Genomic DNA, 26073 nt, shown 5'->3' on the forward strand with positions numbered 1-26073 from the left:
GGGAAACAATATAAAGAATTTAAAGCCATATTTTCTTATCCAGATGTGTCTTATAAACATATATATGCCACATGTACACACACTTCTCACAAATGCATCACACTCACACATACACAATCAGTGATCACTCTGAACCTATGAAGCTTCCACCAGGAAACCTTCCTGGTCCAGGCCTCACAATCTCAGATCCCTAAATGTTACAGCACTGACCATTAGGCCCAGCCAAGCCAGCCCTCACTATGTAGTGTTCTATTCATTCAAATAACTATCTAATAACTACTGAAAATCGGGACAAGGTATTGGAGAAGGAGGATCAAAAAAATGTTGTTTCTGTCCTCCGGGAACTTTGAATCTCCTAAGGAGAAGCTAGCATACACATCAAGACTTCACAGTAGTGCTCGCTTCAGCAGCACATATACTAAAATTGGAACGATACAGAGAAGATTAGCATGGCCCCTGCGCAAGGATGACACGCAAATTCGTGAAGCGTCCCATATTTTTGGAAGCAACCTAGATGTCCATCAGCAGACGAATGGATAAGGAAGCTGTGGTACATATACACCATGGAATATTACTCAGCCGTTAAAAAGAATTCATTTGAATCAGTTCTAATGAGATGGTTGAAACTGGAGCCCATTATACAGAGTGAAGTAAGCCAGAAAGATAAAGAACATTACAGTATACTAACACATATATATGGAATTTAGAAAGATGGTAACGATGGCCCTATATGCAGGGCAGAAGAAGAGACGCAGAAGTACAGAACAGACTTTTGAACTCTGTGGGAGAAGGTGAGGGTGGGATGTTTCGAAAGAACAGCATGTATATTATCTGTGGTGAAACAGATCACCAGCCCAGGTGGGATGCATGAGTCAAGTGCTCGGGCCTGGTGCACTGGGAAGACCCAGAGGAATCTGGTGGGGAGGGAGGTGGGAGGGGGGATCGGGATGGGGAATACGTGTAACTCTATGGCTGATTCATATCAATGTTTGACAAAACCCAATGAAACATAAACAAATAAATAAATAAATTTTTAAAAAATAAAATAAAATATGCCACACTTTTCACAAAGCTGAATAAATCTCTATGCCTACAAAAAAAAAAAAAAAAAGACTTCACAGCAGGACAGAGGAATAAGTGTTATCATTGACAGACTGAGGTATTTTGGAAAGCTTCCTGGAGGTGACACTTGAGCTAAATTTTAAAGGTGAACAGGAGTTATTCTGGCAAAGAGGTGTGGAGGAGAGTAAGAAAGAGGGAACAGGTTAACATGCTTGGGAAACCCCAAGTCGTTCTATCAGCTGAAATGAAGAGTTTTTCATAGAGGCAGAACATGAGGCCATAGGGATAAGCAGGGCCCAAATGCCAAAAAGCCTGATGTGCTGACCTGAGAGATTCAGAGTCTTTCCCGAAAAGCTTCATGGAAGTGGTTTTGGCAGAGACACATCACGGTCGAATCTGCATTTCAGAAAGGGTGACTCAGCAACAGAGATAAAGGGGTGAAAGGGTGAAAAATGAGGGGACATTGAAAAGACTTTCAACTATCTCTGGAATAAATGAACTGAAATTCTTAGCACAGTGGGAATGGGGAGGGTATTTATGAGATATCATGGAAAAGTGCGGAGGCCATCCACTGATATAGGTAACATGAAGGCCAAAGGTTAGACTGGAAGGAGAGGAGACAATGATACTTTTTGACTTCTGGAGTTCCCGGTGTCCCTTGGACACCCAGGTAATACCTAATAGACTTATGAATATGTGTGTGTGTGTGTTTTCCATTATTACAGTTCACAAGACATGTGGACTGGAGATACAAGTTTGAGGGCCATTAGCATACAGGTAGCAATTAAAACCAAGACTGTGGATGTAGTCACTCAGAGAAAGTGTGGGCCAGGAGGTCTGTGGACTCAGGACTGAGCTCTGAGGAGCTCCAACTCCAAGCAGTTGAAGGCTTGGATCTGTGAACAAACATTCTTCCAGGAGCAGGGTGTGAAGAAAGGCGTGAGGAAAGGAGATCAACAACATTTAGGGGAAAACAGGGTGAACAGACGAGAAGACAGGGGCGAAACTGCAGGAGAGGCCAGAACACGGTGTCAAGTCAAGGAAAGTCAGTAGCGTCAAACACTGAAGAGGTCAACGAAGATAAGGACAGGAAACTTCATGTTACGTCTGGCCACTAAGAGGCGGCCAGTGCGGCCAGAGTGAGGTCACTCCCGCGATGAAAGGGTGGGTTTCCGCTGCTGAAGAAATCTTTTCAACTGAAACGCAGTTTGAGCAGCTGGCTGGGAACTGCACCCCGCGCTGCTTTCCCGAGCTCATCAGAGTCAAGCGTTCACACTCTCACACACCAGAAGACTAACAGGGTCTTGGCGCTTTCGAACAGAGCGCGCAGGAATCTTGCGCAGGCGCTTCCGGAGTCGGTCGGCTCTCCCGCAAGCCCCTCCCCAGGCCTGCAGAGGGAGCTGCGCCTCGGGGAAGCCAGGGCGTGACGCCGCTCTAGCCAGCGCTCCGACTCGGTGGCGGGCGCCGCAGCTCCGCGTCCCGCTCGCCTCCTCCCAGCCCAGGTGGGTCCGCCCGCGGAGGGCAGCAGTGCTTGGGAGCCGTGGGGCGGGCGGGTAGCGGCAACCTCTGGGCGCGGAGTGGTCCCCATCACCTAAGTGCCCCAACTCGGCCCCGGTCCCGGCGGATCGGGCTGTGGGCAGGGCCGCACGTGTGCAAGTCCAGTTCGGGTGGGTTCCTCCTGGACTTGCAGTGTCTGTCCCGGGACCCCTTAACACCCCAGGGGTCTCCGCCCGGGCTTGCTCACGGCTTCCTGGGGACGGGGGGGGCGGGGCTCCAAGGGGCGGGGCTCCCATGATTGACACGTCTTTCGCCAGGTTTCACGGGCACCACTGGACCCTTACCCTGCCCTGAATCTGAGCCAGCACCATGGTGAGAAGCCTAGCCCAGCGCCCTACCTCCGCATGCTCATGCCCTTGCCCTTGTCCGGCGTGGGCTTGCCTCCGTTGCCCGATATAAACCTGGGGCTCCGCAGGGGTGGTTCCGGTGGGTCTGCCCCAGCAAGTCAGCCTGCACTCTTGCAACCCGCCCATCCCTATAGCACGGGCGCCTGAAGGTGAAGACATCGGAAGAGCAAGCGGAAGCCAAAAGACTAGAGCGGGAACAGAAGCTGAAGCTATACCAGGCAGCCACCCAGACTGTCTTCCAGAAGGTGGGGCCCTCAGAGGTAGTCCCCGCTCACCGTGGCTCTCTTAGCATAGCACTTGGCCAAGAACTGCGCCTTAGAGTCAGGTTGCTTGGATCCACATCTATTCTATCACTTACTAGTTGTGTGTCCTTAGGCAAGCTACTGAATCTCTTTAGACCTCAATTTGTCCATCTGTAAAACTGTAAAAAATCTGTAAAAAGGATTGCACTTAATGCATAAGGCAATTGTGAAAATCAATGATTGCAAGATTACATATTATCCCATCAAGTGCTTTGTATAGTACTTGTAGTAAAGCGTGGCATTCACAGAACATTCAGTAGTTCTATTTATGTTATGGAGCTCTGTAGCGAAGAGTGATGTGATCCCTGATCCTGCTATCTATCCTCTCAGCGCCAGGCTGGAGAGCTGGATGAGTCAGTGCTGGAACTGACAAGCCAGATTCTGGGAGCCAACCCTGACTTTGCCACCCTCTGGAACTGTCGACGAGAGGTGCTCCAGCGGCTAGAGGTCCAGAAGTATGTAGAGGTTTAGGGCCCAAGGAAGATGGCCACTCCCTCTGGCCCTGCCCTGCCTGGGTCCAGGGGTGGAAGAAGAATAGGGCAGCCAGGGGCATAGGCAGAGGGCAGTGGAGGGCTGGGTGCAGAAAGTCAGGGGTGAACTGAGATTGGGTGTTGGAGGGCCCTGACCCCCATTCCTCTGGGCACAGGTCCTCTGAGGAGTTGGCCGCTTTGGTGAAGGCAGAACTGGGCTTCCTGGAGAGCTGCCTGAGGGTGAACCCCAAGTCTTATGGTACCTGGCACCACCGCTGCTGGCTGCTGGGCCGCCTGCCAGAGCCCAACTGGGCCCGGGAGCTGGAGTTGTGTGCCCGCTTCCTCGAGGTTGACGAGCGGAACTGTACGTTCCTGCAGATTCTGTCCTCCAGCCTACACCTGCCCCGTGTCCCGGTCCTAGGGCCTCAGTAAGATCCAGAGTTGGGAGGGATGGCCAGGATGGGCCCACTGAGCTGATGACACAAGGGATGATGAGGCCAAATGTGTCCTCCATGGAGGGCACAGAGGTGTTTCTTGGGGTCTCCAAGGGGATGCCAGGGTCCCAGCCAGGCAGCTCTTCTTGCCCTGCTTCTGAGATGTGTTGTCTGCCTATCCCCCCAGTTCACTGCTGGGACTACCGGCGGTTTGTGGCTGCACAGGCAGCTGTGCCCCCTGCAGAGGAGCTTGCCTTCACTGACAGCCTCATCACCCGAAACTTCTCCAACTACTCCTCCTGGCATTACCGCTCCTGCCTCTTGCCCCAGCTGCACCCTCAGCCGGACTGTGGACCCCAGGGGCGCCTCCCTGAGGATGTGCTGCTCAAAGGTAAGCAGGGTCAGGGTGTGCTCGAGAGGACTCTGCCATGCTGCCCTTCTGACCCTGATGCCTAGGCCTGCTCCTGAACCTACCACTCGGGATAATGCCTGGCTCTGGGGATGCATAAGATCCAGCCCCTGGCTACAGGGAGCCCAAGTGTCCACTTGGCCCCTGGGTAAGGCTGGCATAGAAGTGAAAATAAAGGCAGGAAGTTCTCCAAAGAGAGGGCAGTCTGTGGGGGTAGACAGGAGCCCAGAAGGGTCCTAACCAAAGCCCCATGCCTCCTTGGCCCCTGCAGAGCTGGAGCTGGTGCAGAACGCCTTCTTCACTGACCCCAATGATCAGAGTGCCTGGTTCTACCATCGCTGGCTCCTGGGACGAGGTGAACAGTAGGGAAGAGGCGGGGGATTGGAGCCAAGAAGGAATGAAAGGATATGTAAGGCGACCTGAGACTGTTTCTTCCCACAGCTGATCCCCAGGACGCCCTGCGCTGCCTGCACGTGAGCCGGGATGAGGCTTGCCTGACCGTCTCCTTTTCTCGGCCCCTCCTCGTGAGTCCCGAAGCCTTGGCTGAAGGGTACCGTGGATGGTGGGCCTGGTGCCGTTGGAGTGATGGTCTGTCTCTGTCCCCTGCACCAGGTGGGCTCGGGCGCGGAGACCTTGCTGCTCATGGTTGATGAGTCACCCCTGGCTGTGGAGTGGAGGACCCCAGAGGGCAGGAACCGGCCTAGCCACGTCTGGGTATCCCGGGGTTGGTGGGCGGAGTCGGGGCTGGGACAGGGCTGGGGTGGGACAGTCAGAAAAGTGGTACAGGCTGGGCTTTCTCATAACCCTGTGCTCCCAGCTCTGTGACCTGCCCGCCACCTCCCTCAACGACCAGTTGCCCCAGCATACGTTTCGTGTCATTTGGACGGCAGGCGATGCCCAGAAGGAGTGTGTGCTCTTAAAAGGTGAGCCAGCCTGCAGCCTCCACCCTTTGCAGCAGACCCCCAGCAGCCTCCCATCCCTGTCTTCCTCTCACGGGTGTCCTCTGCTACCCCTGCTCTGTCTTCAGGCCGCCAAGAGGGCTGGTGCCGGGACTCCGCCACGGATGAGCAGCTCTTCAGGTGATGAGCACAGGGAGGCGCACGCAGGAGCAGGGCTCTGCATTCTGGGCAGCTGGGTGGGGTGCTGAGGGCTCAAGCAGATGTCTCAGACTGGCTCCTGGGGATGACCGGCACCACTCCCCCACCCTGGCCCCCCTCAGGTGTGAGCTGTCGGTGGAGAAGTCCACGGTGCTTCAGTCGGAGCTGGAATCCTGTAAGGAGCTGCAGGAGCTGGAGCCTGAGAATAAATGTGAGGCCCTATTCCCCTGAGCTCCTGCTCCTCTAAGGAGGGCCCATCCTAGACAGGCTCCTCGCCAGGAGGATCCAGATGAGACCTGCCGTCCTCTTCCCCGCCCTCTCCCCAGGGTGCCTACTCACCATCATCTTGCTGATGAGGGCGCTGGACCCCCTGCACTATGAGAAGGAGACCCTGCAGTACTTCCAAACCCTCAAGGCAGGTTGGGTCTGTGGGAGTTGGCACGGGGGCAGCCCAGCACGCAGGGGGCGGGCAGCTGACACACAGTCCCTGTGCCCTCCTCTCCCTGCCAGGCTGTGGACCCAATGAGGGCAGCGTACCTCGATGACCTGCGCAGCAAGTTCCTGCTGGAGAATAGCGTGCTCAAGATGGAGTACGCGGAGGTGCGCGTGCTGCACCTAGCTCACAAGGTAGGGTGTTCGAAAACGCTTCCCCTCCCTCACCCCGCTGGCCCGCCTCCCTCTTCCTAGGACCTGGCAGCGTCTATATCTGCTCCCCAGGCCTCAGCCAAGACACTCGCCGTCCCCCGCTTTGCCTTCCATCTCACATGCCCTTCTGGACATTTCTTCCTTAGCTCATCTATGCTTCTCTCCCTGGGGCAGACCCCAACACCTAACTGCTGAATAGTTCTCAGAGATTTCTGACAAACTCCTGACTCTCTTTTTCCTCTGTCGTCCTTCCTAATCAGTCTCCCCAACACATTATTTTTATCATGTCGCTGCTGCCCACCTTTGCTGCCACCAAACCAACTCTGGGCTCCCCAGGCCCTCTCCCGCTAGTGTCTGTGTTCATCCCAGCACCGTGTACCTGCCCCGCCACAGGCCACCCCGGCCCCAGCACCTTTGTCTCCCCCGTGTCCTTGATCTGGAGCATGTACTGCCGGGGGTGGTGAGATATGCTTCCCAACTGCTCGCTCCTGTCCTCAGCTGGGGTCCCCCAGGGCCTGTGTGGGGCGCACCGGGCGAAGGCCTGATGAACGACAGCTGAGAGCTCTCTCCCCGGCCTCGCTGGGTATCTCGTCCCCCTCCTCAGGATCTGACGGTGCTCTGCCATCTGGAGCAGCTGCTCTTGGTCACTCACCTTGACCTGTCGCACAATCGTCTCCGATCCCTGCCGCCTGCCCTGGCTGCCCTGCGCTGCCTTGAGGTAAAGCCCCCACTCTGTCATCGTCCTGGGTTTCCCTTTCCCCTTCCTCCACCTCAGAAGTCTACCCACCCTACTAAGAGATGCCCGGGTCCTCCCAGCCCCCACGGATGACCCCAGCATTCTCCTGTGTCATGCAGCCTGACCCCAGGAGCCCTTCCCTGCCCTGTAAACTGATCACCCTGGGCTCCCCAGTGGCTTGTACCAGTCCCATGCTGACAGCTGCCTGCCTGCCTTGTCTTCCCTGCTCCCAGGTACTGCAGGCCAATGATAACGCGATCGAATCCCTGGACGGTGTCACCAACCTGCCCCGGTTGCAGGAGCTCGTTCTGTGTAACAACCGTATCCTTCCTTCTGGGTGCCATTCAGACAGCAGGGAGGGCACGGTGCCACACCCGGAAGGGATGGCCAGGAGGCAGGGCAGGCATGCCCCTGGGCATGAGGAGAGGGCGTTGGGCATCTAAGCTGAGAAGAGAGGATAGCCTGGCGCTGTATGAGGCTGTCATTGACTCTCACTGGTAGAGTTTTGTAGGATGGAAGGAAGTGACTCCCTCCAACCTGAGTTCACAAACCGGCGCCTACAGATGTTCTTGGGTACCACATCATATGTTTAAAGTCAGGAGGTTTTATATTCTTTAAACTAGAGTTCCAATTCTTCTCAAAACTTGTAAGTTGAAGCACGCTTTGGCCTGCATTTCCAGTCGGGAGCCCTTGGCCATTGATGAATCATGGGTGCCTCTGCAGCAGGGGCTGTCTTTCGCTTTGGCCACAGTTTCCACCACCCCTCTAGGACCATATCCCGTCAGGGTCCTGCGCCTCCTGCCTGGCCCCTGGGGGCAGGTGTCTGCAGCCTAGAGCCCTATGTCCTACGGGGAAGTGGCCGAGGGGCCCATCCAGCGGGCCTCTCAGTAGCGGTGCTCGTTCTGCAGTGACAGGTGTTCGGGAGCAGGCGGATCTGGAGAACCAGCTTTCCTTGACTCCTTGACTCCTGCCCAAGGCCTCCAGCAGCCTGCGGTGCTCCAGCCTCTCACCTCCTGCCCCAGGCTGACCCTCCTTAACCTGCAGGGCAACCCGCTGTGCCAGGCGGAGGGCAGCTCAGAGCACCTGGCCGAGCTGCTGCCTTCTGTTAGCAGCATCCTCACCTAAGAGGCCCTGCCCCCACCCCTGCCCTTTAACTTATTGGAACTGAATAAACAATGGAGAGGTCCCTGAACGCTGCTAAGCTGCCGTCGCCACCACCATTATTGCTGTCACCACTGCTTTTCTGGACAAGAAAGGGAGAGAGATGTGTCGGCTCCCCGGCTCTGCTTCCGTTTTATGCTCAGTCTTGCTGTTCCCTATCATGGAGAAGCAGAACCTCCATGTTGGGGGCAGAATCAGGGCCATGGCTAGATTGGAGTCTGCCTTCTGCCTTGGGGCTGGGCTGGGCCTAAGCTCCAGGCTGGCATCTGGTTGGGGTTCAGGTTCTAGTTGGAGTGGGGCTACAAAGCACCTGAAAGTCTCTCCAACTAGAAGGGCTCCGAGAAGTTTCTTCCATGACCTGTGTCCCTTCCAGATACCTTAACTGCCCTGGCTCTCCTTCACCAAAGCTGTTCCCAGCAGGTGTGGGTCAGAGTACCCTGGTTCCACTCTCTTATAACAACACTATTAGTCTCCATGAGTAGCATGCCCAGGATAAAGAGCCCTTGAAAATACTTGATCCCACTTGATGCCCGCAAGCTCTCAGAGCCGAGATGATTAGGCCCATTGTGCTGATGAGGAAACTGCTGTTCAGACGCACCCAAGGTTGCTGAGCTCAAGTGCTGGAGCCAAGCTGTCTCTGCAACTTGGTCTGGGATTCTAGATTCATGTTCTTGCTTCTGGATTGGGCAGAACCTGGCCTTAGCTCCTGAAGTACTGAGATGGTGTCTTTTACCCAGGGTCCCCCCTCCAACACACACAAGTACCTTGTCCTGACTCTGAAAGCCCTGGGGCACTTGAGCCTCCCGGGAGGAAAGGGGAGTGGCTCAGGGGTGAGGGCCCTGACTCAAACCTGGCTGGGTGGGGAAACAGAAAGATTGATTGAAACAGGATGGAGAGAATGTGACCAGGCATTTTCCTGTTTCCCTGAGAAAATACCTGGGCCTACATGTACACACACTGGGCTCTCAGGGCCCTCCCTGCCCTTTCTGTATCCAGAGTGATACACAAACAGCCTTCCATGAAGCCCTTTGGCTGACCTGCCTGATACCTGCCTGGAAATTTGATTTCTGCTAGTGTGATTTCTGCTCTTGAATGAGCTGGAGGTGGGGTTAGACACCCCCTGCCAGGTCTGGAGCTTCAACTTGGACAGGAATAGGTCATGGGGGTGTGGAGGGCTCTGCCAGGTCCTGGAGCCTCTGTCCTCACTCCCCAAGGCACCTCCCTGCCCCATGCATCACCAAACTCAGCCTCTCCTCTAGGCAGCTTTCTTGTATCTCCTTGCCCTCCCTGCTTTTACTGTCTTCTGTTCAGTGTCCCATGGGCAGAGCTGGGACAATGGCAGGATGGAGAGAAAAGAACCCAAGAGCAGGGTCCCAACCTTCCAGAAGATGCCTGACCTCCTCTTTGCCTTGGGGTTCTCTCGGTGGCCTCTGTGGTGTTTCTCCCAGGGTTGGGATGGAATTGGGCAGGTGGCTGCAGCCGGTTGGTCAGGATTCCTAGGAAGAATTCCAAGTTGAGAACCCCGGCCTCCAGCTCACCAGACATTTGTCTCAGTGGAAGAAGGGGGTACTCTGCAGCCTGGGGAGAGAGACTTCATTTCCCCCTGAGCCTCAGAGCAAAGACCAAAGTCACCTCCAAACCCCGAGATAGCTTCCACTCTGACTTTCCTAATCCCAAAGGTGGAGGGACCCAGGGAGCAGGGAGCAGCTCTCACTCATACTGGGGGCTTGGCAGAGCCAGAGGAAGAAGGAAGAACAGGTGGATGGCAGGGTCAGAGGATCTGGTAGAGCCGGCAGGTCCAGGGCTGGCTGGTGGAGCCAGTCTGAGGGCCAGGTGCTGATGTCACCAGTCTGTAACAACTTGGGATCCAGGGACCTCCCTGGGCTGGATGAGTCCTAGAGCCAGCCCATGGGCAGTTTCAGAGACAGGCAGGCAGCCTGAGCTTGGGAAGAGCAAGTCTGCTGGATAGAGGTGTGGGTGGAAGGGGTTCCCTGCCCCGTTGCCCTCTGAGCTTCTCCGCTGAGAAGTTTCTTCTGAGGCACCCAGTTTGGCGGGCAGCATCCGTCAGACAGGTGGTCTCACCGAGTCTCCAACTTGAGCCCTCACAGACTCCCTACACGTCGGTCCCTGGTTCCTCGAAAGGGAAAAGAGGGTGTGGCCCAGCGTCACTTCCCGGCCCCCAGACGCTGGACCTCCCCCAAGTGGGGGCCGAAGCAACCTTCCTTCCCCTTTTCCCCAGAAGCTCGGCCCCGCCCTCCCCCCTTAAAAACCACTTACCGGCCCGCCCCACGCCTTCCATTCGTGCGGCGGAGTCTATCCAGTCCCATCCGTCCCGACCTGTTCCACCTCCGCCGCGGGACTCAGAGATGCCGTCGCCAACACCTTCATCAGGTGAGGGGCTCCGACGGTGCACTGCGATGCTGAACCCCAGCGATGCTGTCTGGGGGCCGAGGTCGGGTCCCAAGAAGGTGGAGTGCGGGCCAGTCAGAGCCTGTCCGCCCCAGCGAGGCTCCCGGCGGAGATACCCTGCAGAGGAAGCCTGACTTCAGGCACCTCCGCCCCCGACCCCTCCCAGCAACTCCTCGCGGCTGTTTGACCCGACGACGTGGGGAAATGCCAGGACCCCCAGTGGTGAATGTCGCTCATCTGTCTAATGCAGGGAGCAGTGGGTGGGGGGTTCCTTCTAAGTAATGGGTCCTTGAGGCTGTCAGCATTGGATCTCTAGACTGAGGAGCTGGCAGGGGGAGCAGGCTCAGGATGGTCTGCGCTGCCGCCTCTCGAGGCTGTGACAAGCGTGCACTCGTTTCCTGGGGTGAGTCCTGGAGCAGGTTTCTGGATTGGGCATCTGCTTTTGAGGATGTCCGTGTGAGGGTGAGAGGGGAAAAAGACTCGTCTCTCTAATGTGGGAAGTTTCTTTACGTGAGTCTGAGAGGAGTCTGTGGGGAAGGTCTCTGGGTGGATCTGAGAGAATCTCAGGGTCAGGGGCAGATCATCTGTCATCTGGCTGGGACGGAATCAGCCCTCTGGATGGAGGGTTTATGGGTGAGCTGACTGGAGCATCCTGTGGGGGTAAAGGAGGGCTGAGTGAGTGATCAGAGCCTCCCTGCCTCTTCCACACAGGCGGTCCTCGCTCGGATATGGGCCGCTGGGGCGGAAACCCCTGGCAGCCCCCCACCACACCTTCTCCAGAGCCGGAACCAGAGCCAGACAGACGGTCTCGCCGTGGGGGCCGTTCCTTCTGGGCGCGCTGCTGTGGCTGCTGCTCTTGCCGGAACACAGAAGACGATGACTGGGGCCCTGAGCGCCGTGGAGACCGGGGAGCTCGAGGGTCTGGCTCCAGGAGCCGAAGACCCGACTCCCGGGGCTCAGACTCCCGCCGGCCTGGCTCCCGGGGCAGCGCTGTAAACGCAGCTGGAGATGGCACCATCCGGGGTGAGGCCCACCTGGCCATGCTCTCTGAGAGCCAAAATGCCTTAATGGGGCCTGAGGCTCATTCTGACATCTCTGGGGGCCTGGGAGGCTAGTTGTCGGGGAGGGGAGCCTGGACTCCCCGTGAAGCTTTGCTGAGCCGGAGCTGTGGCTTTGCAGAGGGAATGCTGGTGGTGACTGGTGTGGATCTGCTGAGTTCACGCTCAGACCAGAACCGCCGAGAGCACCACACGGACGAGTTCGAGTACGATGAGCTGATTCTCCGACGTGGGCAGCCTTTCCATATGGTCCTCTTCCTGTCTCGTCCCTATGAGTCCTCCGATCATGTCACCCTGGAGCTGTGCATCGGTCAGTGGAGGCTGCAATGGGGGATGGGGATGGTAGTGGTGAAGACCCCAGGTAGGGTGGAGTACGGATAGGGGGCTGGTTAGCAGGGCTCCCAGCCGTGGTATTAGGGTCACAGGGGTGTCTTTAGGCTCCTCCCTTACCCCACTCCTTGCCCCTGCCAGCTAAGGCAGGTGTAATCATGTAAGTATGTCCCCCAGAGGGAGGGTCTTGGCTTCCCTGTTTTCGTTTCCTAAGCTCACCCTCTCCAAGCCTCCCAGAGCATTTGTCTCAATATACTTTTTCTTTGGATCCTTACTACCGCATCCTCTCCAGTGTTGCTGCTTTTGTGTATCTTTCTTTCTGGATTTGCCCTCCTTCCCCAGGATGTGACTTCACTCTCTGTCCAATCTGTCTCTCTGTACCCATGACCCAGGGCCGATGCCTCCCTCATTGTATTGCTTGGTGGCCACTGACTGCCTAGGCTGGTGATTATGCTGCCGCCGGGGGCGGGTGACTCCTGGTACCCTTTGATTAGGGCCTAGCCTTGCCCACCCCAGCCTCTAATTTCCCAGGTACCCTTACCACCTCCAGCAGGGATGCCCTGGGCTCTGGAAGCTGCAGCCCCAGAGAGCAGGCAGACTTTCAGGACAGGAACTGCGCTTTCATGTGGGGCAGGGACACCTAGACCCAGACAGGGCGGCTCTGCTCCTCCAGCCCAGGTATTGGGACGGTCAGGCAGGCAGAGGGTGACAGTGACCTGGTCTCTTCTACTCACCTCCAAGTTAAGTGCGGAGGGAACAGGTTTGGGATGTTGGACTGGAGCTCTGCCCTGACATGTGGGCATGCATTGGGTGGGGACAGAGCTGTTCTCAATCTGGCCCAGGCAATTGTCCAACTCGGGACACACATCCTGGGTGGGGCTGAAAGAAGTCCAGGGCTCCATCCCCCTGCTTCAAGTGGGCTGCAGCAGCTAATCAGTGTTTCCCCCACGGCAGGAAACAATCCCGAAGTGGGCAAGGGCACCCATGTGATTATCCCGGTGGGCAAGGGGGGCAGTGGAGGCTGGAAAGCCCAGGTGACCAAGTCCAGTGGGCAGAATCTGAACCTACGGGTCCACACCTCCCCCAACGCCATCATTGGCAAGTTTCAGTTCACCATCCGCACACGCTGCGAAGCTGGAGAGTTCCAATTGCCCTTCGACCCCCGCAACGAGATCTACATCCTCTTCAATCCCTGGTGCCCAGGTGAGCTGCTGGAGCAAAATGTGGACAGGAGGGGAGGGCAGGTAGGACTTCCTTTACTAGATCTGGCTTCGTGCCTGGGTGCCTAGCCCTAGGAGAAGCCAGCCTCCCAGTGTCCAGGTGAGAGGACCTCGATGCAGGACGTAGAGAAGTGACCAGCCCAAGGTCACAGAGCCACATCACCTCTCCTGGTGAAGGGTCCTGGTGACAGCCACCCTTCTCCCATTATCCCTATCCTGTTTGCTCCATCCTTCCTGGAAGCAGTGCTGTCAGGCTAGAAGCATCCCTGCTTTTCCCCTGCGGTCATGAGCCCTGCAGAAGCAGCCGAGGGGCAGGTGGGACCCAGGGAGAGGGCTGAAGGGGACCAGGCATGTGTGTTTTGGGGACACAGAGGACATCGTGTATGTGGACCATGAGGACTGGCGGCAGGAGTACGTGCTTAATGAGTCGGGGCGAATTTACTATGGGACAGAAGCGCAGATTGGCGAGCGGACCTGGAACTATGGCCAGGTATGGTTGGCTGGGGCCTCGTGCACCCGGGGGCGCTAGAGGCAGGTGAGGCGGGGTGGGGGTGCAGGTGCTAGCCTAAAGGTCACCTCTGCCCTGGCTCCCCCCAGTTTGACCACGGGGTGCTGGACGCCTGCCTGTACATCCTGGACCGGCGGGGCATGCCCTATGGAGGCCGCGGGGACCCCGTCAGTGTCTCCCGGGTCATCTCTGCCATGGTGAGCTCCCTTGCGTCTCTGAGCCCTACTGAGTCCCTGCCTGCTGTCTCCCACCCCCACTCCTACCCTTTCTGATTCTTCCAGGACCCCAGCCCTTGCAAAAGGTACAGTGGGAAGGGATCTCACTCATCTCCCCTCCCAACCTGCCCCCTAACCCTCCCCTTCCTGGCTCCTGTTCCAGCTCTAGTGGAATGTAGGGCCAAACCCTAACCTTGGCACACCCAGGATTCACATTCCTGTGTCAGACCAGGATGGGGGGGCAGAGGGCTGCGGGAGGGGCAGGCTGGACTCAGGCTGCCTCCGAATCCTGAGCGGTTAGGGGTCAGGGATGGTTGCAGGGCCAGGGGCTAGGCTGGGGACCACATGGCAGGTCCTGAGCCTCTCCCCCAACTCTGCCCCACGCCATCCTGTCCTGGACAGGTGAACTCCTTGGATGACAATGGGGTCCTGATTGGGAACTGGTCTGGAGATTATTCCCGCGGCACCAACCCATCAGCGTGGGTGGGCAGCGTGGAGATCCTTCTCAGCTACCTACGCACCGGCAACTCTGTCCCCTTTGGTCAGTGCTGGGTCTTCGCCGGTGTGACCACCACAGGTATTGGAGGGATGGGACGGGAACCGCCTGGGCCCTACACGGAGGATGGAAGGAAGCTAGGCTCCACCTTCGTGAGCCCAGCCCAGTTGTGGCTACAGTGCAGGGACAGGCGGGGGTGGCTGGCAGGCTGGCCTTAATTATCATTAATTAGTGTTAACAACCCAGAAAGGCCTGGAGGAGAGGAGGGAGAAGGGACAGGCAGGCACAAAGCCAGGCAGGTGGCCTGGCTTCCCCTAACCCCCAACACTCCCTGGCTCGGTGAACTTGACCCTAGTGACCCCTGCCCCAGCTCGGCAACCCCAGTTGCCCGTGTCCCCTTGCTATTCCTGACCTCATGCCTCACCTGCCCCCCTACCGCTGCCCTGGCCCTGGGCCCTGAACCCCAAGTCTGCACCCTCCCCCGCACAGTGCTGCGCTGCCTGGGCCTGGCCACCCGTACTGTCACCAACTTCAACTCCGCACACGACACAGACACTTCCCTCACCATGGACATCTACTTTGACGAGAACATGAAGCCCCTGGAGCACCTGAACCATGATTCTGTCTGGTGAGGCTGGGGCCGGGCTGGGCTGCCTGTCCCTGCTGATGACCGGAGACCGAGGCCTGGATGCCGAGAGCAGGGGAGGCTGGGGAGGCCCCAGTAGGCAGCTCACCGAGCCCTCCATCTACCTTCATCCAGGAACTTCCACGTGTGGAACGACTGTTGGATGAAGAGGCCAGATCTGCCCTCGGGCTTCGATGGGTGGCAGGTTGTAGACGCCACACCCCAGGAGACCAGCAGTGGTGAGCAGGGCCCCTGCCTGGCGCCCAGACCCCACTGGGGGCCCCTCCCTGTGTCCCCAGCTAGGGGAGCAAACGCCAGTGTCCTGGACGGGGCCTTGGAGTCAGGTCCTTCAGCGCCACAGTTCTTCAGACGGACTCATGAGGGCAATCACCATGTGACCCTTCATTTATTTTCAACTTTCTGCATAATTATGTGCCCAAATTTTATTTATTTATCATGGTTATTACACCCAGATGGCTCAAAAGTCCAAAGATTTGAGAGAATTCAGTGAGAGGTGTCCCTCACCCGCCAATCCACTTTTCCCACTTAACATTTTTATTTACGTGTCCTGGAGGTAATTAATTGGAAGACCTTTTTATTTATATATATATTTTTATAGTTTAAAAAGTCACTATTTTAAGTAAAGAGCTTCCCAGGTGACTCAGTAGTAAAGAATTCGCCTGCCAATGCAGGAGATGCAGGTTTGATCCTTGGCTCAGGAAGAGACCCTGGAGGAGAGGGCATGGCAACCCACTCCAGTGTTCTTGCCTGGAGAATTCCACAGACAGAGGAGCCTGGTGGGCTACAGTCCATGGGGTCGTAATAAGTCGAACACAATTGAGTGACTAAGCACTGTTTTAAGTAAAACATGCTTAGAAGAAAAAAAATGTACAGAATTGCATAACATAAATTGTAAAATTTCCTGTTCTCTCTCAGGTGGTTTCAGTTTTATTTCAAGGAAATTTCTAGGCCTGAATTCCGGGAATAGATTCCAGAAACCTGTGTTTTTGAAAGTTCCCCTGGTGATGTTGCAGATCGGCTGGGTTAGAGTCTTTCTCTGGGGCACAGTGTTAGGTCAGCAGCAGAGTGAACCCAGCCCCTGACTTCCTCTCTTTTGACACATAGTCTTGCTTTTACCAAGTTCCTCTCATTGCTCCACTGAGTTATACGTATGGTATGGGGAAAAAAATTAGGGTTCAGGTAGGTTCAAAGAAGATAACAGCTTCTATAACCCAGTCCGGCCTAAGAAATAATCACTGATGACATAACCTACTAGTCTTTTTTCCGCAATGCACATTTCTGCAAAAATAAGATCTCTCCAGACCTTCCTGGTGGTCCAGTGGTTAAGACGCCATACTTCTGCTGCCAGGGCCACAGGTTCAGTCCCTGGTGGGGGAAGTTTTGCATGGTGAGGTGTGGTCAAAAACAAGATTAGATCTCAAACAGGTCCCCCACACCCTTCCCACTTAATAATCTGGCCCCAGGTGGCCCCCACCTGCCCCTCCAATTGCTTCTTCCCTCCCCGCCTCCCGCTTCTCCCTTCCTCACCCTGAGTCAGATAGCCTTCCCCTAGCCTACCTCCCCTTCTGGTCTCTGACCAGACCCCTCCCTCTCAATCATCTCTGTAAATAGTGCCCCCTGAGTTTTACAACCCCAGAGATGCCTGTTATATTTAAATAGCCTGTCACAGGACACCAGGAGACCTGAGTTCCAGTCCCCGCTCTAGGAAGTGGGTGGGCTAGGTGGCAGGCAGGGATTCTGAGGCCAGCCAGGCCCAGGCTTGATTCTAGCTTGATCACTTCTTAGATATGTCATTTAGGCCAGTTCCTTGCACCTCTGGGCTCTGGTGTTCTTGTTTGTAATATGGGGATGATGTATACCTTATAGGGTGATTGGGAGGATCAAATGAGAAAGCATATTAGACTAGCAGCATGACTGGAGCTTAGTAGCTACTTAATAAGGATTAGCTCCTTCCAGTCTCTCTGTGTCCGTCTGTCTTGTGTCTCCTGGAATTCACTTTGCCTTGCTGAGCCTGTTTCCCCATCTGTAAAAGGAGACCCTAGTTCAAGGTATATTCTAAGATTCTCTGCCGTTGGACATCCCTCACTTCCTGTTCTGTGTCCTCTCAGCCACGCCTCCTCTCTATCAGCCTATGTCCTCCAGAAAGCCTTCCGGAGCACGTTGAAGACAGACACTGTTTCCTACCAGCTCCCCTGTCACCTCCCCACAGAGAGGATACCGTGGGCTGTGGAACTGAGGGTGGTTCTGGACCTTTCTGGAATGGTGACTGTGATGTCATCGCTCTCCCAGCTGGCAAGCAGAGCCATAAGGGGTTCTGGGTTTGTTCTGATGTAGGATGGGGTAGGTGGGGTGGGGTCTTGACCTCTGGGAGTCACAGACAGCTGACATCCAGCTTCAGCCAGTGGAGGAAGTGTGCCAGCAATTTGGTTAACAAGGCAGGCTTGTCCCCACAGTTGCCCCGACCCCCTCACCCCCACCAATGACTGAAGCAAAACAGTACTGTTCTCCCGTTTGTTTGCCCTCCCTGAGCTGGACTGTGAAGTGAAATCGGTCAGTCGTGTCCGACTCTTTGTGACCCCATGGACTGTAGCCTGCCGGGCTCCTCCGTCCATGGGATTTTCCAGGCGAGAATATTGGAGTGGGTTGCCATTTCCTTCTTCAGGGTATCTTCCTGACCCAGGGATCGAACCCAAGTCTCCTGCATTGCAGACAGACTCTATACCGTCTGAGCCACCAGAGAATCTGGACTGGTGGGGTCTGAACCCGGGCAGTGGGCACTGGGTGGGCTTGGAAGGGTGGGCCCAGGATCTGGGGGTCCCACTCAGCCTCCTTGGATCTCTCACCCCTGTGGCGCCCTCACTCCTGTAGGCATCTTCTGCTGTGGGCCCTGCTCTGTGCAGTCCATCAAGAATGGCTTGGTCTACATGAAGTACGACACACCCTTCATTTTTGCAGAGGTGAGGACTGTGCGTGCGCCTGGTGCCTTCGTGGGCAGCCTGGGGAGACCGGGGCACTGGCGTTGGTCCTAGGTTCTCCGGTCCTGCCCCACTGCTGACCAACTACCCGTGTGACTTTGGGCAGGTCACTCATTCTACAAATCTTAGTTTCCCCAACTGTAAAAAGCCATAATAATGGCTGCTCTGCTTTCTGTGCTCAGGATCAAAAGAAATAATGGGTATGAAACTGCTTTATAAGTCATGGAGTCAGCAAGTGAGTGCAAGGGATTACTGTTATTAATGCCCAACGCACCGTGAGGAGCCTCCCAAATCAACTTCTTTCCTGCTGTCTGGCCTTTTCTGGCTCAGCTTGAAAAGTCTCAAAAAAAAAGAAAGAAAAGAAGTCTCCCAGTTTCGCTCTGCCAGGAAGCTCCCAACCTTTGGATCCAGCCTTCCCTGCAGTTCCTAGGATCCGGGGAAGGCAGCTGGGGGGTCAGGCCCACCCTCAGACCCTCTGGCTCATTCATTCCTGGTTCGCGCCCCCCACAACCGCCCTCCTGACAGGTGAACAGTGACAAGGTTTACTGGCAGCGACAGGATGACGGCAGCTTCAAGATCGTGTATGTGGAGGAGAAGGCTATTGGCTCACTCATCATTACGAAGGCCATCGGCTCCAACATGCGGGAAGACATCACACACACCTATAAGCACCCAGAAGGTATCAGCTCCCCATCCCGGCCAGCTCTGGCCACACCAAGCGTGCCCTCCAAGCGCCCCCCCGACCCAAGAGCAGCTGTAAGCTCACCCTTGACTCCCAACCCCCAGGCTCAGAAGCAGAACGGAAGGCAGTGGAGACCGCAGCTGCCCATGGCAGCAAACCCAATGTGTATGCCACCCGGGACTCGGCGGAGGATGTGGCCGTGCAGGTGGAGGCGCAGGACGCAGTGATGGGGCAGGACCTGATGGTCTGCGTGGTGCTGACCAACCGCGGCAGCAGCCCCCGCACCGTGAAGCTGCATCTCTACCTCTCTGTTACCTTCTACACCGGCGTCACGGGATCCGTCTTCAAGGAGAGCAAGAAGGAGGTGGTGCTGGCGCCAGGGGCCTGTGAGTGCCCCTTCCCCAGCCTGTAGCACCCCCCTCCACAGCTGGGTACCCCAGGGCCGGGGACACGGAGACCCGGAGAGGCCGGGTCTGGGGAAGCAGGCCTCGGTGACGCCAGGCCTCTTCCCCGCAGCGGAGCGCGTGACCATGCCCGTGGCCTACAAGGAATACCGGGTCCACCTCGTAGACCAGGGGGCCATGCTGCTCAACGTCTCAGGCCACGTGAAGGAGAACGGGCAGGTGCTGGCCAAGCAGCACACCTTCCGTCTGCGTACCCCAGACCTCAGTCTCACGGTAGAGCAGCGGGCTGGGCTGGGGGGGATTGGCGGGTGAGGCGGAGGGCACTAGGCCAGAAGCAGTGGTGGGAGGAGGTCAGGGACCAGCCTGGGCTCTTGGGCTTTGGTTCCCTTTTCTGGAAAATCAAATCTCATTTCCCTTACTCTGGGGTGGCTTCAGCTGGGGAGTAGGTTAGAGTTTCCTCTCTGGCTTTGGGTGAGCCCTCCCCCAGAGGCAGGAATGTGGGGTCAGGGTGGTCTTCATTCTATGGAGCTTTCTCTCCCTCTCTGGTGGGAGTGTCCAGGCCCATCAATTTGGCCCAAGGCTCTGATGATGGGGTCTCTTTCTGTCTCAGTTACTGGGAGCAGCCGTGGTTGGCCAGGAGTGCGAAGTACAGATTGTCTTCAAGAACCCGCTGCCTGTCACCCTCACCAATGTCGTCTTCCGGCTCGAGGGCTCTGGGTTGCAGAGGCCCAAGATCCTCAATGTTGGGTGAGTGCAGCCCCTCCTTCTGCCCCGGCCACTGCCCTTGCCAGCCTCCCGGATGCATGGGTCCCACCTTTGTCCCTCTCCTGCTCAGGTCAGGACAGTAAGGTCTGTCACTTGGGGCCGGCCAGCAACACCTCCTGACTCAGTTCAACCCAGCCAGTGCTAAGAAGGCCTGCTTCAGGCAGTGCTCCTCGGTGTCCCTGACCTGCCTTGCTGGCTTGTTAGGGAGCTAAAACCTCACAAAGGGATCACTAGTAATTTGTCACTACTCTCACCCAGCACTCAAGAGTTGAGCAGGCACTTTCAGGAATGTAAGCTCATTTGGAGACCCCCAGTACCCTTTAAAGAGATAATCATATGATGCGCTTCAGGTCCCAGCTTCATCACTCATGGGCTGTGTGCTATATGTATGATCTTCTCCGTGCCTCAGTTTTCTCACCTGTAAAGTGGGGATAACAGTAATAACCTAGCTCTGAGAATCACAGGAGACCATGCATGCAGAGCCCTCAGCGTGGTGCTGGGCACAGCATCAGTGCTCTGCTGGTAGCTGTCCCCCCTTTACAGATGGGGCGGCTGGTGGCCACATCTCCCAGAGTGTCTCGGCTCCTAAGGGGCAGGCTCCACTCCTCCGCCACGGCGAGCACCTCACACAGGCTCTCAAGCTGGTTGCTGGGCTGGTGCCACAACCACAGCAAGCAGTTCCTAAGGAGAGAGTCCTGTGCCTCAGGCCCTTATGCCACCTGCTGGGGCCTAATCCCAAGCCAGGGAAGGCTGTGTGCCCAGCCAGTCCCAAGGCCGTGTTCCCAGGCCATGCTGTCATCTCTGACATGGACTCACACATGCAGGAACAGGGAAAGCAGAGAAGGCCAGAGGCTGACCTTTAAGCTCAGCTTTCTGGTGACAGGGGCAGGCTTTTTCCTCATTCAGTAAAGAGCACCCGAGGGAAAGTGACTGCATTCACAGAGGGGCTGGGTGGGGAAGCAGAGGGTCCCTGACCAACCTACCCATCCCTCTCCCCACACACACAGGCTCTGCCTGGGGGTGGCTGCCACTTTCGCCAACAGGCCAGAGCTGAAAAAGGCTGCTGTTCTGGCCTTTGCCCCATCCTGGGCTCCTGAGTGATGGGACACCTCTCAAAGGAGCACTCTCCTCCTGTCACCCTAAAAGGGTTTCTGGCAGCTTAGAGAGCGGAGCTTGGAACTCCCAGACAACCTACCTACTGGGGTCTCTCACCTGCTGCTGACAGACAGAGGTTCCCCTGTCCTGCGGGGTCCCCGGAGCTGGGCTCCCCGCAGCTTCCCTGCCAGATCTTTGATTCTCTCCCCTTCCAGGGAGTAAGGCAAGCACCTCCCGCACTGAGCACTGGAGACTCAGCCCCTCTCTTCAACTGTGGGGCTCGTGTGAGAGTCGCGCCAGTGCAAGGGCCCAGTCTCCCCCCAGTAAATGAGAGGGTTGGGTGGTGGTTTCTCGAGGCAGGTCCTCAGTTGACATTCTGTGGCTCCTCCAGCTACTGTGAGCCCAGGCGGGGCCTCCAGCACAGGTGAGAGCCCCGAGCTGCTGATTTGGGTGTATTGTTGGCTGGCCAAAAAGTTCATTTGGGTTTTTCCCTAACATCTTAGAGAAAACCCCTGAACAAACTTCTTGGCAAACCCAAGCGATTCCAAAATTGGCATGACTTCACTCTCATTTGCACATCAATGGCTGTGGTATGGAGCCTCATTATGGCATAAGGCATGCCACCCCACCTGCTGACTGGCCACTTAATAAACATTCCAGCGCTTACTCCTCCAGGTGGCTGTTGTCACCACTAAAGCAGTCACCAGGGGAAGCTAGAAGTCTGTTCCAAACCCTTCTCGGGGATTTCCCCCAGAGCCTGAATCATATTCTCTAGAATGTCCTTAGGGTGGTCTTCTAAGGGAGTGGATTTGACTTTGGGGAAACAGCCTCAAGTCATTTAGAACTAAGACTGATTAATAAGGTAAATAAGCGAGCCAGGTGGGTCATAATGCCCTTCTCAATCAGAAATGAACCTTGACTGTAAAGGAGGGACAGTGACTTGGCCAGGTGTGAGTGTACGCCCAAGTGGGTACATGTAATATGTGTGTGGTTTTAAATGGCTGTGAAGGAAAATCTGAGAGGAGCTTTTTAAAATGTTCAGTGTGGTTAAACAAGAACATAAATGCTAATTTGCTACTAATACTCAAATTAGCATCAAAGACAATGCTAATTTGGATGTCTAAGTTCTGATGTCCTGTCAGGGAGTTGGTTTTATTACTGGCACTCAGTTGTGGGCACATTCCTGCATTAGTAGCTGATGTGTTTGCCTTCAACTCTCAAACCAGGGTTCAGCCAAGGTCTCGCCAGACGCTAAGATCAGGGTAGGGAGAGATCTTGACATCCCTCGTTGGAACCTAGAGAGCAATTTATCTTGGAAATAACCTTATAAATAAAGGCTAGGCTCTGAAATAGTACAGTTCAATTACACATGTGTGTGCGCTCAGTCGCTTCAATTGTGTCCGACTCTTTGTGACCCTATGGACTGAAGCCCACCAGGCTCCTCTCTCCATGGGGATTCCCTAGGCAAGAATACTGGAGTGGGTTGCCATGCCCTCCTCCAGGGGATCTTCCTGACCCGGGGATCAAACCCGTGTCTCCTGAGTCTTCTGCACTGCAGAAAATTCATTACCCCTGAGCCACTGGAGAAGCCCCACAGTTCAATTATAGTATGGGTAAATAGACTTATGAAGGCTGGTCTGAACCCAAACAACCTTTAACCTCATATCAATGGAAAAGTGGGCACAAATTAAAAACACAGATTTGTTACCAGGCAGAGTACAACTTGAGGCTTCTGCTGTAACTCAGTGGTAAAGAATCCACCTGCAATGCAGGAGCTGTAGCAGATGCAAGTTCTATCCCTGGGTTGGGAAGATGCCCTGGAGGAGGGCATAGCAACCCACTCCGGTATTCTTGCCTGAAGAATCCCATGGACAAAGGAGCCTGGCGGGCTTCAGGGCATAGGGTCTCAGAGTCGGAGATGACTGAGGCAACTGAGCATGCATGCAGAGTATGTATAGCCTACCTGTTAAATTGTAGACTGAATTTCAAGTTGGATATTCTGATAGGAAGTCTAGAAATTAAGTCGACAACCTATCAGGTAGGCTATAGACTTCTATGTTCCAGACTTTCCTACTTCTCACCTTCATAGAGCTTGGAGGCACCTTCAAGACCATCTGATCCCACGCCCTCATTTTATATTCACTTCTAATTTACATCAGAAAGTGAGGATGACTGGTACGTGTTCTAAACTACACAGTTAATGGGGTAGAAGGAGTACAGAGTGGTCCAGGGACGTCCCTTGGCAGCAGGCTCCAAGCTAAATGTTTTGCCCCAAGGATAGCTCATCCTTGATGTTGGGATGTTGGCTCATTCCCTTGAAGGACTGTGGTGTTTGCACAAGTCTGGCTCCAGAAATGATCCCCAAGGCAGGCTCAAGTTTAGCAGGGGCCAGAGGTAAGGGTTTCAGGCAGAGGCAGGAAAGGACAGATGCTAACAGGTGTGAACAACTGCAATATACATTCAGTCACAGTCAATGTGTCTGCATAGGCGCAGATTGCTGGAGGAGCTCAGAGAAAGGTGAGATTCATTTTCCTGAGGGCAGGAGATGCTCCAGGGAGTCCTCACTGAAGAGGAGGTGTGAAGTGGGTCTGGAGGCAGCCCAGGGGCAAGGCATGAAAACACTGTGAATTCAGGGGAGGGGTGGAGCTCACTGGGGCTGGTGGGCAGAAGGAATGAAGAATGTGGGGGGGGGGGGGCAATGATCGCAGGCAGGCGGGGTGAGTCAGAGTGAGCCTGTGTGTCAGGTTAGGGAGCTACAGTTTCATCTATCTCCTAAGCAACAAGGAAGCCAAGCCCTTGAAAGGCTCAGTTCACCTCTGAGTGATTGGAAAAATGAATGGAAAATGAGATGAGAGGCAAGGAAGGCAGTTAGAAGGCAGGTGAAATTGTAAATTCCTGGAGGGGTGATCTGGAACTAGAGGGCCATAGGAAGGAAGAAAATAAAGACACTGAGGTGTGTGTGTGTGTGTGTGTGTGTGTGTGTGTGTGTGTGTGTGTGTGTGTACACCAGCCATAGAAAGGAAGAAAATAAAGACACTGAGGGGTGTGTGTGTGTGTGTGTGTACACACCAGCCATAGGAAGGAAGAAAATAAAGACACTGAGAGGGGTGTGTGTGTGTGTACACCAGCATGTGTATTTCTGTCTCTCACATACACACATGAGTGTGTGTCAATTTAATTTAAAGATGCCAATTGTCTGTTCTTGGGAGGGACTCCAGTTTTGTTTGTTTGTCTTTTGGGGGACTACAGTTTTGTTTTGTTTGTTTTGGGTTTTTTTTTTTTTTTGAGATAACATCGTAAGAGGTGATCGTAGCAGAGGAGAATTCCTTTTCTTCCACCTTTTTTCTTGGCAAGCCTGGAAGTATTTGGCAACACTGTGTCAAACCCCAAAGTCTCCTTGTGAAGTTTCCTTGATCTTGGAAACCCACCAGGGGATGGGGCTGACCTGGTTGGGGCAGGTGCACTGGCGATGGAGAGGGAGGAGGCTGTGCACGGTCTTTGCCCAGATGTTTGTGAGAGCAGGGAGGGAGGAGTTCTGAATGCCGAGGAGATTTCCAGCTCCGGCAGCTGGCTGGGCAGCCACTGATCAAGCTTTGTGGAGGCGGACTTGGGGTTCAGGCTTTGTCCTCCGTCAGTAGGTTAGGTCGTGGGTGTAGAGATTCCAGCTGAGCCCAGAAATGCCGGAAGGGCTCCGCCTTCTGCTCCTTCCTTCCAGCTTCCCCATCAGCCCTTACTCCCCACTCCACACCCTGTCACCCCAGGCCCATGACCCTATCTCTGCCCACAGGGACATTGGGGGCAACGAGACAGTGACCCTGCGCCAGACATTCGTCCCTGTGAGACCAGGCCCCCGCCAGCTCATTGCCAGCTTGGATAGCCCACAGCTCTCCCAGGTGCACGGGGTCATCCAGGTGGACGTAGCCCCGGCCGCCGGAGGCAGGGCCTTCTCAGCCACTAGAGGCAACAGTCGCTCAGGAGAAGCCATCCCCATGGCCTCTCGAGGTGGGGCTTAGCCCTGGGCCAGGAGCAATGGGACTGATGTCGGACGAGCAAGGACACTGCCTCAAGACAGGGCCTGCGGCAAAGAGGCTCCCCAGGGGCTCAGGTGCGGACACCCGGCCCCTGGGGGGAGCCGATCTCATTTGCACAGATGCTAGACATAGATGCTAATAAACTGTTTTTTAATGAAGCTGCTGTTCTGTCCATGCGTCAGTCTATGCCAAGCTAAGGAGTGTGGGCCCACGGCCTATCCTGGGGATGCAGCTTGGCATGTCTGACACCCCTAGTTCTGAGAAGCGTGGTTGGCACATCACCAATGGCACCCCTCAACAGCTCTTAATGGAGGCCACTTGGCATCAGGACAGCCTCCAGTGCTTCCCTGGCCAGTCTCCCCCCACCCCGGAGCTTCTACTGGCCGAAGGGCTTCTGAAGCTACCTGGCCTGAGGGGGACTGCCCCTTCCACAGCACCCCCTAATGGAGAGAAGGAGCTAAATTCTTTTCTATGGGCACACGTTTGAGGTAGAAATAGGCTGGACTCCTCTGTGAACAGGAAAAGTCACTTTCCAGGATTGATCTTCAAATATCCTTGTCAAAGAATTTTTATGAAAGTAATACGTGTTCAGTGTTAAGGATTAAGAAAATACAGAGAATTGTAAAGGAGAAATAACAATAATCCTCAACTCCCACCATGTACAGAAAGTAACTTAACATTGTTTCACATGCTGCTTGCCACCACCCACCCCAGCACCCTGCCCATAAATTCCTACAGAGTTAAATATTCTTTGAAAACATCATGATTAGAGATGGTAGACTCTAGATTGTAGACTAGGCCCTCCTGGTCCCTCGGATCTCTGGCTGCTGTTCTCACTCTCTTCAGCTGGTACCTCTGCCTCTGCCCAGACTTGGCAGTTGGGGTGACTCAGGCCTCTGCCCCAGGCTATCTGTCATCCAGCTACACTCTGCCAAGGTGAGCTCTGCCAGCCTTGAGATTTTAAAGACTCCCCAAGTTGTATGTGTTCCTTGAACCCCAAACTTGTGTATTTACTGCCT

General features: G+C 55.3%; 2 protein-coding genes and 1 non-coding gene across 4 annotated transcripts; all 3 read left to right on the forward strand.

The window, feature by feature from the left end:
• Positions 1-394: 394 nt before the first annotated feature.
• On the forward strand, positions 395-501 carry LOC136172684 (U6 spliceosomal RNA). The gene has a single exon (XR_010664038.1). It is a non-coding gene; the product is annotated as a U6 spliceosomal RNA (small nuclear RNA).
• Positions 502-2443: 1942 nt separating this feature from the next.
• On the forward strand, positions 2444-8265 carry RABGGTA (Rab geranylgeranyltransferase subunit alpha). 2 transcript variants are annotated; one of them, XM_065940639.1, is made up of 17 exons: positions 2444-2564; positions 2877-2931; positions 3101-3211; positions 3599-3723; positions 3915-4102; positions 4360-4563; positions 4853-4936; positions 5023-5105; positions 5194-5295; positions 5399-5504; positions 5609-5660; positions 5801-5889; positions 6005-6093; positions 6189-6305; positions 6928-7041; positions 7293-7380; positions 8036-8265. In XM_065940639.1, the coding sequence occupies exons 2-17, from the start codon at positions 2929-2931 to the stop codon at positions 8182-8184; spliced, it is 1704 nt and encodes a 567-aa protein (XP_065796711.1). In that variant the 5' UTR covers positions 2444-2564; positions 2877-2928; the 3' UTR covers positions 8185-8265. The 2 variants fall into 2 exon arrangements, with proteins under 2 accessions (XP_065796711.1, XP_065796712.1); XM_065940640.1 differs by lacking the exon at positions 2444-2564 and adding an exon at positions 2599-2729.
• A 2263-nt stretch (positions 8266-10528) lies between these two features.
• On the forward strand, positions 10529-25121 carry TGM1 (transglutaminase 1). Its single transcript, XM_065941402.1, has 15 exons — positions 10529-10611; positions 11341-11652; positions 11809-11997; positions 12972-13220; positions 13609-13727; positions 13835-13942; positions 14363-14537; positions 14946-15084; positions 15217-15320; positions 17971-18059; positions 18603-18756; positions 18864-19145; positions 19276-19436; positions 19774-19910; positions 24811-25121. The coding sequence occupies exons 1-15, from the start codon at positions 10587-10589 to the stop codon at positions 25034-25036; spliced, it is 2469 nt and encodes an 822-aa protein (XP_065797474.1). The 5' UTR covers positions 10529-10586; the 3' UTR covers positions 25037-25121.
• The last annotated feature ends 952 nt before the right edge of the window (positions 25122-26073 follow it).

This window comes from Muntiacus reevesi, chromosome 7 (assembly GCF_963930625.1).
Source record: "Muntiacus reevesi chromosome 7, mMunRee1.1, whole genome shotgun sequence".
NCBI lineage: Eukaryota > Metazoa > Chordata > Mammalia > Artiodactyla > Cervidae > Muntiacus > Muntiacus reevesi.

Excerpts from the sequence above, each read along its gene's own strand:
- RABGGTA (XM_065940639.1), top strand. Across the intron at positions 4,103-4,359 it reads CGAGGTTGACGAGCGGAACT|TTCACTGCTGGGACTACCGG; the intron begins GTACGTTCCTGC and ends CTATCCCCCCAG. Across the intron at positions 5,505-5,608 it reads GGAGTGTGTGCTCTTAAAAG|GCCGCCAAGAGGGCTGGTGC; the intron begins GTGAGCCAGCCT and ends CTCTGTCTTCAG.
- TGM1 (XM_065941402.1), top strand. The coding sequence starts at position 10,587 with ATGCCGTCGCCAACACCTTCATCAG. Across the intron at positions 15,321-17,970 it reads ACCCCAGGAGACCAGCAGTG|GCATCTTCTGCTGTGGGCCC; the intron begins GTGAGCAGGGCC and ends TCACTCCTGTAG. Across the intron at positions 18,060-18,602 it reads CACCCTTCATTTTTGCAGAG|GTGAACAGTGACAAGGTTTA; the intron begins GTGAGGACTGTG and ends CCCTCCTGACAG.